This window comes from Centrocercus urophasianus, unplaced genomic scaffold, assembly GCF_019232065.1.
Source record: "Centrocercus urophasianus isolate 14NV4802_14NV808 unplaced genomic scaffold, USGS_Curo_1.0 seq_9, whole genome shotgun sequence".
NCBI classification, from domain to species: Eukaryota; Metazoa; Chordata; class Aves; order Galliformes; family Phasianidae; genus Centrocercus; species Centrocercus urophasianus.
This window is the reverse complement of record NW_024885532.1, coordinates 27,562,076-27,581,054: the sequence shown is the minus strand read 5'-3', so window position 1 is coordinate 27,581,054 and position 18,979 is coordinate 27,562,076. Positions and strand designations below refer to the sequence as shown.

The following is an 18,979-nucleotide window of genomic DNA, read 5'->3' as shown; positions in this document are numbered from 1 at the left end:
TCCCCTTCCCCTTCCCCTTCCCCTCTCCTCTCCCCTCTCTCTCTCCTAGGAAAGGGTAATTCCCACAAAACATCCTTCAGAACAGTTTTAGCATGAAAATTTCCATCTGTGAGAGAAGCTGGATGACTCTCATGATATTTCACCTAAACAGTCCACTTTATTCAACAGATATTTTGTACATTTCAGCATTTTCCCTCAAATGAATCCTAAAGTAATTGAAAGAAAAACGGATTCTGACTCTGAAAAGAATTTTTATGAGGATGAAGGTAATCTTCAGAATACAGCTTTTTAGGTTTATCATTTAATAAATTGAACATATGTCTTCTGAAAGTAGATTATTTTAGCTACTTGCACAGGCATATTTTACATAAGGTGGGAATGCACAGTCTTGTAACCTATCTTTTATCTTCTAAATTGAAATAACACTTCTCTCTCAAGAACCTTGAAAACATGATGATTTATTTACATTATGTGTCTTTAAGAAAGAGTTGTCAAGGTCTTGAGAGAAAATACCTTTTCCATATATAGCTGCATATATATATATATATATGCACATATAAAAATAAGTTACTTAAACTCAAAGGCTAAACTGCCATTAAAACAATATTTTGGTAATATACAAAATAAAACATTTTATAATTGATTTGGAGCATCAGTTTTGTTTCACAACTCTTGTAACTACTGTAAAAAATTTTACAGTAAAAAAACATCCCACATAGTTGATTTGATGATGGACATCTGATCATTTTCAAATATATATTGAAGTACATGGAGTTTTGAATTTCAACCTTGCCATGATCACCATATCCCTTCCTTATTGTGCCTTTAAGTATGTATGTACAATAACATTATGACAGGTTGTGCCTCTCTTGTTCGTAGCATCAGAATTCATTGTAGCACAGGGCAAGATACGCCTTCACAGCGGAGGAAAGAAATATTCTCAGGGAGTTTTTCCATTACCAAGTGCAATCTCACAGATTCATCTGCCATTTTGTATATCCTTCTCAGAGGGGATGAACATTTGCTGTAAACAGACTCTGGTGTGAATTACTGCCTTAGCTTTGGAAATGTTCAGCTGGGACTGGAATTTGTTCTGGTGGAGGCATGGATGTAGAGTGTCCTCAGGGTGGTATTGCCAGATACCATCCAGTCCACAGACCAACCCAGAACCCCCAAGTAATTTAGTGAAGTGCACGTATATCTGCACAGTTTGTCAGCCCAATAGGAAAAGAATGTCTTTTAATAAGTTACTCTTTCAAGAAAGTCATTGGACAATGATTTTAATGTATTGGCAACCTATGTGCTGCAGTAATGCTGCTATGTTTCCTGAAAGTAGCAGGATGTGTAATCAAATTAACAAAAACACCAATATTTATTTTATTCTTTTTCCAGTAGTTCAGAAGCAAGCCTGGAAAGTGTTAGGGAATTGCTCATATTTCTCTTTCAAGAATGTTTTGTGAGGTCTTGCAGTGCAATCTGCATCAGATAACACTGATCCTTAGGGATTACTTGTACATTTTACACGTATGAGAAAGCTATTAACATCTCCATGACACAGCAAAGTATTAAGCCTCAAGAATGTTTCATGTGAAAAATAACAAAATCATTCTGTGTTTAAATGTAACTTTTCATCAAACACTATTTAAAAACAAGCTGTGGTATTTAAAATTGGAAAACATTAAGTTCTGTGTCAGTCTATTTAACAGCCACCTCAAAAAACACAGCAATAATAGGAATAAAATATCTGCAGTCTTAGAAGTGTTCAGTTACATACGTAGTGCAGTGAAACACAATGATTTGACCTTGTACTCATAATTCTTTTTGTAGATTTTAACTCAGAAAAACTGCTTTGGAGTGAAATGCAAGAATAATTGTTAGCATTTTGAAAAAGATCAAAAAGTTTATTTTCAGGTTGAATTCCCTTAATAACATGAATTGATAATAGAAATTTTAACTGAATACTTGAGAAATTCAAAACAATTATTAAAAATTGTAATAAGTTCTTTAGCTTGGAAATGTGTTCTCCTCTAAGTATTAAACTCTGTACGACTGATTAATTTTATTAGAAAATCTAATATATGAAGGTTCTTTGTATATAGGTATTAGACAGTACACTACTAATATCTCATCTGTATGAACTGATTTAAGGTCACTTTGCATTTATTTCAATATTTTATTTAGTAAATGTTGTATTTCCTTTATTCCAGTGCCTTTTTATCATGCAGTAATAAATAGATTCTACAATAAATTGAGATAAAGTACATAAAAAAATATAGAAAAGAATGCATCACCTGAATATATGCATCAAATTCATCAGTTCCTATTACTGTCTTACATTTCCTTTTTTTTCCCCAGTTTGTACAGACTGTCTGTTATGTATAAGTAGAATGGACTTAGACTCGGTGAATAATTTCCAAGCTTTTGAGCATTTTTCAAGAAAAAGCTTGTTCATTTCTTTTAGTAAAACCTTGCTTTGTTCAGTCAGAAAGTAAATCCAGTCTTGCAGGGCTATGCACGGATTTGAAGTACTTCTGCTTAGGATCACCAGACACCATCAGCAGGTCTGCGTGAAATCTTTTCATCATGAACTGAGCATTACAAAGTATCCTGTGTGAGCAAAAGTCAGTTTTCATTAGCTGTGTGATTATGGTGAATGACAGCAACAGAAATATTAGTTTGGCCTCAATGCATTTTAAATGCAGTTTTAGAAGTCTATTTCCAGAACAATGTTATTGAATTAATTGGGAAACAACTTTTTGAAAGTTTGCAGGCACTGAACACTTACATTTGTCAATTAAAATAAGGAAAGTCTTAACGCTTTTAGTACACAAAACCTTTGAAATACAATTCTAGAATTACAGCAATCTGAAAGAATTACTACAGCGTGGAATGAGTTTGGTTGCAGAATCTCATAGGTAGCAAATCTTAACATAGAATTAACCCATGACATGTCGGGCATGCAGTCCTTCAGCTGATGTTTGCCCTCTTATCCTTTTGCAGCCTATTGGTGCTTTGAACCCAAAGAGAGCAGTGTTCTATGCGGAACGTTATGAGACATGGGAAGATGATCAGACTCCACCTTACCATTACAACACCCACTATTCTACATCTACTTCTACGCTGGCTTGGCTTGTTCGTATTGTAAGTATTTCTAGATCCTGATTTTTATTAATAATTTACTAACAGCATCTCCTCTGTCAATTACCTCTGCATCAAAATCTCAGTGCTCTTCACTAATTTAAAAGTCTCACAAATTATCTGTGCATACTATGTGTACTCATCAGTACAGGTTTTTGTTACCCAGGCAGTCTGAAATATATTTGATTTTGGTGGTATAAAGTCAGGTAAACCATGTGATGAAAAAAATCCATCTAAAACTAAATCCATCTGAAAGGACCCTAATAATACATAAACTGATATTACTCACATATTCATTTGTTACTTTCACCTACAGATAGGTATACACAATATTAAAGAAAAACCTTTCACAAAAACCACATCTGACTGTGTCAGAGAGGCGAATTATAGAACCAATTCTATATTAAAATAATATAGAGTAATATCTATGCAAATGGTCTATACTTCTTGGTAGATTAATAACTTAAAATGTTCTGAAATGTAAAAATATAGGCTCCAGCTTCAAACTGTTCTTTCAGTCCTAGAAAACTCATCCCTCATCCTTATATCCTTTTCTTAAAATCAGACCTAGAGAAAGGGGCCAAAATGCAAAGATAGAATGAATCTCTATTTGATTTATGCGTTAACAGGACAAATTACATAAAATGGATTGTTGATGAGAGACTTAAGGTTTCGTCAAGAAACCTGAATTCATAAAGAACTGAATCACTGTGCAATTACTGAACTTAAACTACACTCTGACAATAAAAATCTGTCACATAAGATGCATTGTAGGCATATTTCACACACAACCAGACAAAACAGAGCTGCACAGAGGTAGAGATCTGTGTTATCACTCATCTCAGGTTCTATAGACATGCTCTGTTCTTCTGCTCAGAAGGGAAGAATTCATGTGTCTGTGAGTTCAGGACATACTCCTTAAACCCTTGGGAAATAAAGTGTTGATTACACTCCTCTAAAGGGTGATCTCTGGACTCCTTTTTATGTTGCTAAATTATTCATGTACTGTGAATACATTTTATGTGCTTCCTTGTTCAGTTGAAGTTTATTTAAAAGAGTGGTTTTAATTGCATGTTTATCTATTAATTTTGGCTACTATTCAACTAAAGATCTTCTTTTGCTAGTCAGCAAATTCCTAGGTCTGAAAGTCTGCTTGCTAGTTGAATGTACAGCACACCAAGGAATATTCATTTCCTGTATTAGGCTAATGCTGTGTCATTTTTACTTCTGTTGTTTATATAGTGCCATAGGTGTTCTCACCCTCTTTCTTTCCTGCACAAAAAGAGTGAGAGAACAAGGTCTCTACCTTGTTGACCTCACAATATGCATTTGAGAAATTATGTTTGCTAAAACTAACAGAGTATTTGAAGAAGAGAAAGTAGAAATCAAAAGGAAAAGTAGTGTTTTCCAGGACAGAGATTACTGGTGGCAAGGTAGAGAACAAGTTAGGGAGAATTTAAATAATAGCAAAACTAGATATCCATTTGAGGACTATTAAAACACAAGTGATTAGAACAAGCAATCCCTACTGGGAGGAGACAGTAGAACTGAAAGAAAGACAAGCCTGGGGAAACTTTAAAGCTCAGTAAAAGGGAAACAAGAAAACATGTTGAGATCTGATAGAGCTGCAAGTGGAAAACCAAAATAAAGATTTGAAAATAAGTGTGTAAAGTGACAGTGAAAGATCATAGATTACAAAGTCATAGTGATCCTTAGAGAGAGATTTTTGGCAACAAAGTAGTAAATAAAAAATCTTAAGGGAGACTATTATGCCAGTGATGTTGATAGATAAAGCTAAGTGAGATTTCCGGCACGTAATAAGGATTTCTTCCTTGTGAATTTTGAAGTCATCTTTTGATACTTGTTTATGAAGACTGTAAAAATTATTTACAAAAAAACAAATTGCTGCCTTCTCCAGGAAAAGGCAATGAGAAGTACAGAGATTCAGACAGAAAAAAACACTTTCAGTATTTCAGATTATAGATGATAGAAGGAAAAAGCTGTACCGTAAAAAAGTTTTTGTAAGAAAGGAAGAACAAAATGATATTGAAGGAGGAATGGAAAATGAGCTCATAGAAGAACATTGAGTAAATAAAGGAATAAAAATAAAAGGAAAGAAAAAAAAAAAAGAGAAATGTGGAGAAAACAAACAAGCAAACAAAAAAAAAAAAACAATGACAAAAGCTGCACTAGGAATGAGCCTAGGTAGGAGCAGAACAATGTAGAGTAATTTTAAACTAGGGGGAAGAAAATGCATGCCTAGACCTTTGTATTGGAGAAAACAGTAGCTACAGTAAGAAAGGTAGTTTCAGCCACTCTGGAGTACATCTATGCAGAATTTTGTAATTGCCACGAAATCTTAAAAAAAGAAAAGATTGAATTTTGTTTCTTGGCTTTGACAGATGCAATTTGATTCCTGTCAATTCTTTTGAAAACACTACAATATCACATTTCTGAGTCAAATCTTCTCTATACTGTCTTATATTTCCCTCTGTTTCTGTCCTTTATTTAATCTATCAGGCTACTTTTATAAAATGCAATTTATTCTCAGAGACTCAGTTCTCTCCAGTTTTATTATTTTGATATCATCAATCTTTGCCACCCATTTGCCATTAATAAGCTTTTCACTTTAGTACAGTTTTCTCTCAAACTCTTCTGTGTACTAAGAGTTTCCATAAAGCATCCATCTTTTGAATTGACCAATTTAATTATATTTTCAAGAAAATGACAGTGGATTAACACATACAAGCTCTAAGTGAAATATGAAGGTGCTTTTAGGACAGTAAATGTTTGTCCTCACCAGACCTCTCCAGGTTAGTTACAGTCCTACCTGAGGGTTGTATGGATGACTTTGAAGCTCTCCCAATCAAGATAATGCCAAGATCATGCACGCACTGTTTTTCTTGCAGCTGTGCATCATTCACACATGTGAACTGAAATTGCAATTCTTCATTAACTTGTACATATCCATTGTGCACTGAGGTATAGTAATCTTGATAGAATTCTGAAATGTCATGAAAGAATCCTGTATCTAGGTTATAAGAAACTGAGCCTAGGAATGCTTGATGCTATAATTGCAAATGAGACCCAGATCTCAAAAAATAGCTTTATCTCTAAATTCACCTGTTTGTTGAAAGCAATCAGCATTTTTTCTAAGTGAATTAGCAGGTTATTGAACATTAAATGACTTTGTTATAGAGAGAGATACTGAATGTGAAAATCTACTGTATTGTTCAGTCAGGTTAATAAATATCATAAAAACTAACGTAAAGTGCCAGAGTTTATATAATATTGCTTTTCCCTCGTTTAATCATGGCTGAACTCTTCTACACATCTCACATTTTTAGATATAAACCCAGGAAAGTCAATAAATAAACCAAAAAGTTCTACTTACTGCTTTGAAAATCTGAGCCATCATCCACAAGCTTTCTCCAGCAAACAGAGTAGAAGGTACTCTGGAAAGGGATGCACTGTTCTGCTGATATAGTCCTATTTTGCACAAATGAAGTGAACTACTCATGGTTTATGAATCTGTTACGTTACCACCTGGTTCACGAGTTACTTATTTTCATTTGTTTTCCATCTGGACCAGTGAATATTTAAGTTGCAGATGGCAAAATAGTTAAAACAAAGCATCCTATTTCAAAATGCCATATACTGTAGTGACATGAATGTGTGCCTGAAAAGTAGTCAGAAAACAGAAAAGTAGGCAGAAGAAGGAGCTGTGTCTCGAATCATGTGGAAAGTGAATACCAGTGCTGTTTTATGGTTTTTCAGATGAAACAAACAAGAGTTACAGTGCAACTTGTTGTTCTCAGTAGTTTCTGCTGAAGAAACTATGTTTGCATGAATTACAGAATCACAGAATCATAGAATGGCCAGGATTGGAAGGGCCCTCAAGGATCATGAATCTCTCACCCCCCTGCCACATGCAGGGCCACCAACCTCTCCATTTAATACTAGACCAGGCTGCCCAGGGCCCCATCCAACCTGGCCTTGAACACCTCCAGGGATAGGGCATAAATTGTTTACATCTTCATCAAATGATATTAAAAAGCACGATTACAAACAGATCAAGAATTTTGCAGAAGAATGTTGGTTTTCAGCTTCTGTTACTGCTACTAAGTACTTGCATAAGTTAGAAGAAATTCTGTGAGTCAGGTATGACTTGGCCCAAATCAAAGATGGGGAAGATTTTAAATCTTCTTGTAAATAGTTTGAAATGAACTCAAGTCTCCTATTCTGTAGACCTGAGCAAGCCATTCACAGGTATCTGAGATAAAAGGTGTACATCACTATGACAGAACTCCAAATACCCTCTTTTTCTACTTTCACAAATGGCTGAAAAGACACTTTTGTTTGACATATCTTGGAATGACACAAACTTTCCTCCTCTCTCCTCTACTCCTCCCATAAATGATTCTAGTGGGACTTCGTGATGTTAAAGGGGAGATAAAGGAAAAAAATGCCAGTGAGTCGAAAATTCCTTGTTCCCACAGTTCAAGCTTGTACACATTGTGATCAAGTGCCCCATAAATTTCTCTTTGGCAGCAAACAAGGCGTGAATTTTATTCAGAATATTAGCAATGAGAGAGATGGGGTTATAATGAAAACATTGTGCAGCTTTATACCTTTCACAGCAACAAAACCTTTACATGAGATGACAGTAATCGGTATCGTAGAGTAACAGTATTTAAATGAATATATTGAATGAGTTATGAATTGTATTTATATGATATAAGCACTTGACTTTCCAGAGGAAGAAAAAATACTTTCAAATTATTTGAGAGGTTAGAGATAATGCTAGTGAAAGCTTTGAATTTCTGTTAAGGATTAAAAATCCAAAAAGATAGTCACAACAGGTCATAGTTGGATAGCATAATAGGGCACCCTGTAGTGCACAACTATTAAAGGCTTAATCCTTGATTATGAATTTTATTACTTTTGTATATTTGTCTCAGATGCTTAAAATAATGTTGTCATGGAATTTTGGATTAATATTTTTACATAATTTATTGTAATTACATCATATTTCTGGTTTCTGCTTTTTTTAATCCATCAACCACTGATTTCAGAAACCCAATAGTGACCCGCAGGCAGTGGTATTCACAAGAAATTACACGCCTTGCAAGGAATAATAGTGATAGGCAGGGGCTGGTAGGAAACAGAATTGTTTGTGCTCACATCAGCAACATATACATTTTTTTTTTGTATTGATAAGGTAGAAAAATATAGCATAATTTGCAGTGATACCGCAAATATGTACAGAAGTTTTGGGGGAGAATACATAGCTAAAATGAAAGCAATTCTAAAGTTAACATATTTTAATGTGAATGTAACGTTAAAATAATAGCAATAATAACAATAATAACAATCACAGTAGCAATAATGATAATAATAATAATAGAACTTTAGGCAAAATGAATATAATACAACTCTGTTTATATTGTTTTCAGTTTATTAGCTCTGGATGTAAATAATACACTTTTTCATTTACATTTTAAATAAAGCTTCTTATAGAAAGCAATGAAAAATATAGATGTACAAAACCTTATTTTCTTTTCTTTTGATATTTCAATTGATTGTAATACTTTTATGCTGCTCACCATGTTGAGCTACTGTTAAATTTTAACATTCTGTTCAACTTACAAAATCTGCACTACCTGCTTCAATATTCACAAGTGCAAACGAAGTCACTGTGCAGTGGGACTTAGGGTCCATCAAGAAATTGCACTGTGCTGATTTTTCATTTGGTTTAATTATTTTAAATTAATTAATTAGCACATTTTCTGAGTCTCTTATTGGAAGAAATATGCTGTTGAGTGTACATTTTTTAGCATAAATATCTATTCTTTTGAATGTATCTTTTTAAAATAATTCCCAGCGTCTGAAAAGAAAAAAAGATGAAAAAAGACTCAGCATTCAATTGGAAAGCAGGAAAATGTCTTGCATTATTATAATGAAAAAGATTGCATATTTGAAGTTACATTCTGAAAATTAAGATTTTGTCCCTTGAAAAAAATACCTGTGTTCAAAAATAAACAATTCCTTTAAGCTACTTCTGAAGTACTAGCATAGTATGATGGCAATAACAGAGACATCCCATTTCTTCTCCCTTAGGTAGAGAAATTTTGAGTTTTTCTCCTTGAAAGAAAGTAGCTTGTGTCAACTATTGCATATGGTAGAAAAGATTAATTGGAAAGACATGAAAAGTAAAGAATGAAGAAAGAAATCCCCGATTTTCTATTTTCCTCAACTTGTTAGATTTTTTTTCAAAACCTGTCCATCAGTGATTTCCTTACATATCTTTAATTGTTGTTAAATGCTACTTTAACTGAATTACTTTAGTCCTCTTCAGTCCTTAAACAAGATATGTATAATGGCACATAATTCCCTCCAAGTTTCTTCATTAATTGAGAAATTTTGTTCAGAAGTTGCAGAAAGGAAAATAGAGAATATATAGAATAAAATTCAAATAGTAGATGAACTTTAGTGTCAGTTGTGATCTGGTGATTAAAAATTCCCAAATGAGCACATATACAAGGAAGTAAATTTGCACCCACCAGAGCACTTCTGAGAAAAAAAAAGAAATTGCTTCATTCCATGTGGACATACTGCCAAATATTAATTGAATCAGGGAGCTAATTGTATGGCTCTGGAAAACCAGGGAGTCAGTAGTGATCTCAGTAGTCAGGTCTTACTATCAAAGTAAGGGATTGGTCCACTGTCAAGCCCTTCCCTGCCTGGGTAAGCAGTTATGTAAAAAAATGGTTCTTCAGACTATTGGGGACTTGAGCTCTTCCATAATAGATGTTTCCATTTAGTAAGTATTGGCAGCACAGTTTCAGATAGAATTAGCAAAAATAAAGATTCTAGATAATTCATCTCTGAGTGCCTCTGTATACTTGTCTAAAAACCTAGTGTAGAGATGAAGGATAGTTTGAATAGGGAAAACATGGTAGTTGATGTTTGGCTGCTCATAAACAATGGTCAAGTTAGACACCCTGTAACCATAGCCTGCCTCAAAATGTCAATACAGAAAGTCTGCCCACCATAAGAATCATAGAATCACAAGGTTGGAAACAATCTACAAGATCATCCAGTCCAACCGTCTCCTCATCACCATTGCCACCACAAGCACTAAACCATATCACACAGCACGTCATCCAGACGCCTCTTGAGCACTGCCAGGGACGGCGATTCCATCACCTCCCTGGACAGGCTATTCCAGTGCCTGACCACTCTCTGAGAGAAAAAGTTCTTCCTTATGTCTAATGAGAAAACATGGAATCTCCTGAGGTCTTTTAAATTGGATGAAAACAAAAGAAAAATCCAAGAAAGAGATTTTTTAAGATTTTATTTTGACATACTGTCTCATAAGGGTAAATAAAGCATGGTAATATAAATGACACAGGGAGTGTTTACGATTATTGCAGTGAGGTAGGCAACCATAGTAAACTAGAACTATTCTACGTAGGTCTGTCACTGATGAATAATCAGTCTTATGGCCAAGTGAATATAAAAAATAACCTTTCCTGTCAGAACTTAAGATTGGTGTGTGCAAACTGTGTTAGCACCAATAAATGTACAGTATATTCAATATAGGTAATCATGCATAGATACAAAGATTAGGTGGCGTATTTTCCTTTAATTCTTCCCCTATGAAGTATTTTGATCTGCAAAAGTCATTTGGATTTCATTAGAAACCTGCTGCATGATTCCTTCTGCTCTCTTCTTAATCCGTCTTCATTTCATTGACTACAGGAGCCCTTTACAACATTCTTTCTAAATGCAAATGATGGCAAATTTGACCACCCAGATCGAACCTTCTCTTCAGTAGCCAGGTCTTGGAGAAACAGCCAAAGAGATACCTCAGATGTGAAGGTAAGATATACATGTTATATATATATATATTTTTTTTTTTCATGTTGGATAAAGAAGATTTTATGTTTCATGTCTTTATATTCAGATTCAGTTTAAGGAAAATTTAGTTTAATTAAAGTAGATGTTTAACTAAAATAAATGTTATTAAAGATTATTGTTCAAATAGAAACAATCAAAGAATTCTTTGAAGTTGAGTGGACAAAAGGTGTTTTGTTTTTACAGAAAAAACAACCAAACTGATCTAATTTAGATCAGATAATCAGGAGATGGAGAAAAGCCCAATAAATTGTTCTTTCCTGCTGTTAACTCAATATTTGGCCCACTCCATAAAACACAGCAGGAATTGGATTTGACCTTAAAGTGTCATATCGTTATAGCTTGCCTAACTCTGGGTTTGCATTGCCTCAGGCAATTAATAAAGCATTAATGACAAGACCCATTTAAAATGTTGGCTTTTCTGTACAGCTTTAGCTTTTACTTGACTGTGCCTGAGGGTATTATGCAACAATACACATTAGATTAAAACAACTTCTACACGATATACAGAAACAGCCAGAGAGCAGGGTGATTTTACTGTTGTTATTCCTTACCTATTGTTAAATACAAAAAGATATTGTTCACATACATGGAACCTTAACAGAAAAAAAAAGTCTTATAATACTTTGAATACTTTTGTCCATTTTTAATTCTCATTTTCTTGTAATAAGGTAGGCACAGACTGCCTTACTGCTCTCTCTAACTTTATTTTTAAGATAACACATACCTCTTCTATTTCAAAACTGCCACTCATAGCAGGAAAAAGGCACATCACCATTATATTTTTAATTAAGTTGACAAAAGAAGTAAATTTGTTAATTTAGTTGTATTCAAGATGCTCCTATTTCCATAAATATTTCAGCAGTCTCATAAGTGTACATAGACAAACCATGGTATTATTATTCAATTTCTAGTTAGAAAAAAGTAAATCGTAAATTGTATTGCTGTCTTAAGATGTAGAAGGAAATGCTTTTTAAAGAAAAGAAATATACCTAGCCCTCTTGAAACTCATTTCTTATTTATTTATGCTCCTCCTGAAGCTAATAATGTTTTAAATATTAGCTTTGTTGCTTTTCTGAAAAAAGAAGAATGCAATTTCAACACTTGTTCTAAGGAATTAAAGCTGCTATTTACTGTATTTAACATGCAGCAATTTATTTCAAATTAGAATGCTGATGTTTTGATTTTTCCTTTTCAACAAAGTTTGGTTTTCCTGGAACTCCACTGGAATATCTGGGAAAATGGCCTTCAAGGAGTGGGGCTGAAACAACAGATAAGAGCCTTAAACTGAGCAATAAGGGAAGACAGTTGGAACTGACTGTAATCTTCTTCCTCGGCTTTAGTACACAGGAGGAGGGCAGTTAAATACATGAAAGCATAGCAAAAGATAAAGGAATATCTGTGGACAGACGGAGGGATAATATTCAAGTAGGATGTATAATTAATGAAAGGATTGTTCCTAAACAAGCCACCACGTGAGTTATCAGTAAAATAAGGAACTGAAATGGTTTATGAAAACACTAGGAGTCTTGTGAACCAAGTGGGGTAATTTCAGCTGCCACTGCCTGCTGTTGCAAGGATGCAGGAGTAATGAAGGAATAATGGTTGCAGTTAAAAAATGTATTTTTACTAATACCAAGTTATTTAAACTGAACGAGTATTAAAAATGCTCAAAAGGAGATGTTTGCCTTCAGTAAAGGAAGGCAAAAGGTGACCCTGTACGATAGCTAAGTACTTTGATGTCATTGAATGTTAAGAGAGGAGTTGTGGAAAGGTTGGATAAAATAGTAACAATTAAAGGTCAAAGTCACACTAGGGGAAAGACTGTAAAATTATTTATTCTAGAATACACTTGGGAGTCTGCTGTAGAGCCTCGGAGTCAGATTTAGATGTATATATATATATACATTTCTGTTATGCCATTAGAAAACAAAATACTACTTGGAGCTAAGTCATTACAGAAAATCTAATATAGGAGGCACAGATGAGGTCTGTTAGCCAATAAATGTCTTTTCCAGATAATCCCTCATCTGTATGTTCAGAGATACTTTAGGGATTAAAAATGCTGTTTAAAATATGGTTTTGTTAATTAATAATGGTACAGGGCGCTTGAGTTCGGAAATTAGTCTTCAGTTGATCTACTATGGGTTGATTTGGCTTAAGATATAAAAAGGATAAACAAAGGCAGATTTGAAAATAAGCTAAGTCACTAATGGCTGTAAGAGCAAAGAGAAAGAGTAAATAAAGGTAGAAAGGAGATTTTTAATTGTAATTAATACCAGCATGTGTCATATCGTCAAATTAATTGTACATTGATATAAAGTCACTATTGGAATAAGCCTGCATTATACTTCAGTAGCCTAAGTGGCATACATAAATGCAGTTCTATTTTGTGTTTGGTTTAATAAGGAAACTCAAAGATCAGCAGGATAGTAGAAAGCTTACAGCAAGACCAGAGCTACGTGCTTATAGTTATAGCAACTAAAGAATCTCATGGCATCTAAGTTCCAGCTGAAAGAGTTTACTTGGTCTTTCATTTGTTGCATAGCTCTCATGTTCTTGGAGAACACAAGTTTTTGTTTTTAACTTGTTTGATTCCTTGTATGTGTTCATGCTGGATGCAACTAAACCTTGGCGATTCCTCTTCTGGGGGAACAGACATTGGAAATATATACCTGAGCTGGAGAGAGCCATAAGAGAAGAAAACTTATTTAAGGAGTTGTATACAGGAAAATATGTCTGTATGTGCGGGGTAATTAATGTCGAGGAGTGAAGACATGGTAATATTAATGCTATGAAATATGCAGCTGTATGAAAGTGTGAAGACTTATTTGTCAGGGAACAAAGAGATAAGCCACAGAGGAAAGCTGAAAAAATGCTTACTTAACCAACATAGTATGGAAAGTTAAGTAAAAATTTCAATATTCTGAATATCCTCATGAGGGGAAGTAGTAAAATCCTTATTTCTCAAGATTCTTAGAAATGTAGATTGATAAAAGAGTGGAAGAGCATCAGGGACAATCATGAATTGGCTGGAGGATGCACTAGTTGACCCTTTAGGCCCTTTTCATTTGTAGAGTCTGTGTTTCTCAGCGATAAATCAAGAATGAGTAAAGCAGCTAATTGTTGCTGTTGTTTGTTGCTTGAGATCTTAATGAACTACATTTCTCAATGCCATGACATCAGGGCCAACTTTTCCCTGAGGCCTTGGAGTTCACTCTGAAAAAGGGCAGAAAAAGGAACTATTATTAATATTACAAATACCTCATTTTTTCAGATCAGCTGTGCTGCTACTTGGCACGTTTCTGATGCATTTTAATCAAGTTTTCAGACACTGGAAAAGAAGTAAGGTTTTAGGAGCCACCAACAAACCCTCTCAAAGTCTCTTTCCACTTTCCTTCTTTTTTAAGCACAGCAACCTCTATGGTAGGGCTTCAGCACCGTGAGTGTAAAGCAACCTAGAATTCATGCTCAGCTGTCTGATAGCATCTAATATTTATATAGTGATCCTCTGAGAAAGTCAGTGCTGTGCTAAAGAAAAGCTGTGTAGAGCTTACACGAGTATAAAATCTTAAAGGATGTTTTCTGTCCGAGTGTTCCTCATGTTTGTGTAGCTTCTTTCTGGCTGCACACACAACTTTAAGTGTAGATCTTTGGCAGTGGCACAAGAATGAATCCCATGTGATATACATGCTGGAATTTTTTTTCAGTCCTTACAGTAAATATGAGGTGTGTGGAATAGAGACTGTCCATCAAAGTAATAAACATTCAAAACTGTTTATAACGGAAAGTGCTTATTATTCATGTATTCCTTATCATATATTCTAAATTCATCTGAGCTGCTTTAAGCACATTTAATCTCTGATCTCACTAATCTCATTAATTGGTGTGGCACAGGTTATGAAATAATTTAAAACAGCATGTGTAATGAATTAATCTTCCATTTTTCAAAGCCTTATGTTGTAAGATGGCCACTGTTCTTACTTTCAAGTACCATACTGAATAATATGAATTGCCTTAATTCTTCATTATCATGTCTAATTAAAAGTCTTTTAAAACTGTTTTTTTAGACAAGTAAAATCTGCCTTGTATTTTTTTCTTTTTCATGGGTTATTGTTTAAGGCAGAGTGGGTCAGTTTTAGAAAGTAAATTGAGATTTTAAGCATCACCAGTGTTCTGCGTGCTCAATTTGTTTTAAAGAAAACTTCCAAATCACACTGAAAGAATGTTGCATTAAAAATAAAAAATAAACACTGGACATTTGCAAAGGAATGTGCATCTCTTAGGGAAGCTGCAGTTTTGTAGGTCAGTCTCTCGCTTCCACATGCGTGTCTTCTCTCTGATTCTCTCCCCTTCCCCCCTCTCTCCTTCTCCCATTCCTTTTCGTTCCTCCTCTGGAATGGAATTGTTTCACGCTGAGATAAAGAAAATGGGGCAGTGTCAGTAGTCAGAACAATGAGCAATGATTTCTGCTTATTGATACATCTTGAATTGTAACAAGAAATATGCCACCTTTGAAAAATGTAGCAAACAATTGATTATCAATCTGGAGATGATTAAAGATCTACTTAGACAATTTTTAACTACATTTGAACTACTTTGGTTCATTTTCTAGGAGACCTGTTCACCTATATTGGGTGAAATAGAATTAATACAGTGTGTGCTACACGAGTGTGGTAACACCCAGGGGAGGGCCTGGCTAACACGGTTTATTTTATTGTGTCTCCCTTTATCAACATCGACCTTCTCTAGAGATAATCAGTACAAGCTGGACGAGGAATGAGTGTTAGCAGAGTGACCTTTGAGGAAGCAAGTCACCCAGAAATGACCATAACTTGCCCAGTCAGCCTTCACATTTCTTCCTACCCACTACCCCCCTCTCCAGTTTTTGCTAACTCCGACTTCCAGAGAACCTCCTGTTCAGGCACTAATCTTTCCTAATGCTTCTCAAACTTGTTATATTACTTTTTGAATAGTGTGTTTAGAAGTTAGGAAGGTAACTCTGACAAAATGTCATTAAGGTGCCTTAGTGTAAATTAACACAGCTAATGGAGGTACTCATGAGTGACTCATTGACCCAGTACTGGGCTCTTGTGGAATTAATGGATGCCAGGGGATCAACCTTTTGGGAGGAAAAGAAAGAAAGAAAAAGGAAAGGGCAGCTTTAAAACCTTGAAGTGAATTATATTAGAAAAGTGAAAACGTCTGGGTTAGATTTGATTTCATTGGGAAGCCATAAAATGATATACCCTTAACAAAACATATTAAACAGAAACGTCAGATTTGATGCAAGTGGTATACTATTATGATAGTGTTAATAGTGGTCCTCTATCACTCCAAGATATATTTTTAAAGTTTAATTTCTCAGCAGCTTGGATTTGTCACAGGCTTGTAAATTAGAACACGCATTTGGGGATGTTTTCTTATGTGAAGACACAAGGCGTATAATACTGTTAACTATACCTTGGGGTTTTAGTATAGCTATTAAAATAAACTAGAGATTGCATTTACAGACAATAAGTGCCTGTTGTAATATTAATTTTACCTTTTTTTACACTCCTCAGTAGCTTTACTACATCGCTCTTCACCTACAAAGAGCCAAGCTTCTTGAACAGTTTGAGAGGTGGTGACTATTAAATGATAGAAAGCTAACCTGTCTTATTAGAAGTGTGAATGAAAGGGGAACAGAGGAGGTTACCAGCTTGTGAAATGTCAAGGACAACTAGACAGAAATTACTGCAAATGGATTTAGATCACCAGAATCCCTATTTTTATTAACTCTTTGAACTCTAGATATTTATTGTAGTAAGAAATTACCCATGACAGCTCATGTACTCTGCAAGATTTATTTAGATCCTTTGATATGTTTTGGCAATCGCAAAGAAAGAAATATAATTTACTAAATTGTATCTGTTAATGCAACACTATATATCAGATGAATGGCACGCAATAACAAGATGCATGTACATTTCTTAATTGTCTGTGGATATTTCAAAAATACCAGGCACTTTCTTTTTCAATATTCGTCCTCTGTGTCTTATTTCCTTTCATTCCCTCATTTTATGCCTGAAAACTAATGTAACTTCTGGGAAAGCTTTTTTACATTGTTATTCATTATGTTTTCCTTTATGACCTGTTTTACAGTGGCTGACTCAATGTTTATAGCTTAGGTAGACAATATTTAGAGATGTGTCTTTCATGTAAGTTTTTAGCTTGATGTAGGAACATAACAGAAATAACAGATCAAAATCATGGTAGCTGCAAACAAGCATGCCCCTGCACATATCTAGGTTTACACTGATGTTTTACCACTTGTTACACTGGTGGTGAAATAGGATCCGCTTACCAAACAAGTCAAGTGGAGAGCAGGATGGGAGTCAAAAGGTCCTCTGTGTCCCATCCACTGGTGTACCTAGTGTCACTGGAATGCATTTTCCACTGCTAATCTCTGTATAAGGTTGAGTTTCAAAATGACCTTTCCAAAGAATGGAAATGGTATAAGAACTGATGTTATATGACAAATTCCATTCTGTATAAAAAGGAATAAAAAATATTCTAATGAATAGTTTGGGAAGACAAGAAGATTGTCTTACAGATCTGTGACTAAAGCTTAAGCTAAGTAACTATACGTAAGGTAAAATCATTGTCATTTGCACTTATTTTTAAGCACTGAAAAAATGTGAATCTGGCATGAGAATTCTTTCCAAATGTAATAACCTGCAAACAGCGAAGAGTAATCTGTTCTCCATATCCAAAATGGATCGGTGGGTAGGACAAGGGGGAATCATCTCAGATTGTGTAATGAAAGATTTTGGCCAGGTCTTAGGTAAAACTTGCTTACATAGAAAATACTGGAGTCAGCTGATGGAAGTAGTGTGGAGTTGCCAACAGTCAAGTTGTAGAACAACAGGGTGGACAAGCATCTGTATAATCTGAGGAAAGGGCAAGGTCACCTCTTCAAGTGTAACCAGCAAGCAGTAACACTGTTTGAGATATTTCTTCTTGTCCTTAACAGGAAAACACCCGAAGAACTGTCTCTGTCTACCTGTGTGCTTTACTGAAATATGAACTGAAGCAAACCTGCTTCTGAAACAGAGAAAACAGCCTCTGGCTGAGAAAAATACAAATAAGTTTTGAAAATAAGCCCATCCTTTGCTAGCATATTCCTTTGTTCATTCCTTCAGTGTCTTCTTGGTTAGCACAATTCTCGCAGGGCTCTAGTTGTCATCTTTCTGTCTCTGCTGAGATTCCCTGCTGTCTGCTCATGCCTGCTGTCCCTGCATTCCCAGCAGCTTCCCAGCTCTGCCCTTGCACTCCGGCTCCCTCCAACCCATGCTGCCTCCAGCAAGGCATGCTCAGGGGCTCTGGGACAGAGTATTTCCCTCCCATCCTCACCCAGCCCCCGCCATCAGAAGCAGGTAGAAGGGACAGCTTTTTCATTTTTAAATGTAGCAAAGTGGAAATGCACGCATTAATAGGTATCTGGAAACAAATGATCCTTCCTATCACACTGCTCTAGGCTGGCTTTATTTCCATGCTTCTGAATAGCTGAAGGCAGAATTAGGAGATTTTTTTCCACCACTGACAAATTATGGGATGCCTATTGTTTGTTTTTGCCTTTGCAATGGGCCTATGTTTTAGTATATACTCATTTCTTATCTGGAAGAGAGTAGAAGATGGAGTTACCCGAGGCATTGTTAAGGGATGCAGTTATGTAGCATAGCCAGTAGTGGAGACAACGAAATTTAAGAGGCACATAAAGTGATACAAAAGAAAACCGAACAGTTAATGCAAAGTATGGGAAATACGTAACTGAGAAAGGCACATGCACTTTTGTTTGCATTTTTTTTGTAAGGTTTAATTTATGCTAAGTAGTATTCAAGTAAGTAAACATGATTGTAGGCTGCACTAAAAATAACAC

General features: G+C 35.1%; 1 protein-coding gene across 2 annotated transcripts in view; it reads left to right on the top strand.

Moving 5' to 3' along the window:
• The window catches only part of NBEA (neurobeachin), a 463,000-nt gene that overhangs the window by 382,787 nt on the left and 61,234 nt on the right, over positions 1-18,979 (top strand). For both annotated transcript variants that reach the window (XM_042839098.1, XM_042839097.1), the window contains exons 46-47: positions 3,001-3,141; positions 10,903-11,022. In XM_042839098.1, coding sequence (XP_042695032.1) covers positions 3,001-3,141; positions 10,903-11,022 — 261 coding nt within the window. The remainder of the gene's footprint in view (positions 1-3,000; positions 3,142-10,902; positions 11,023-18,979) is intronic.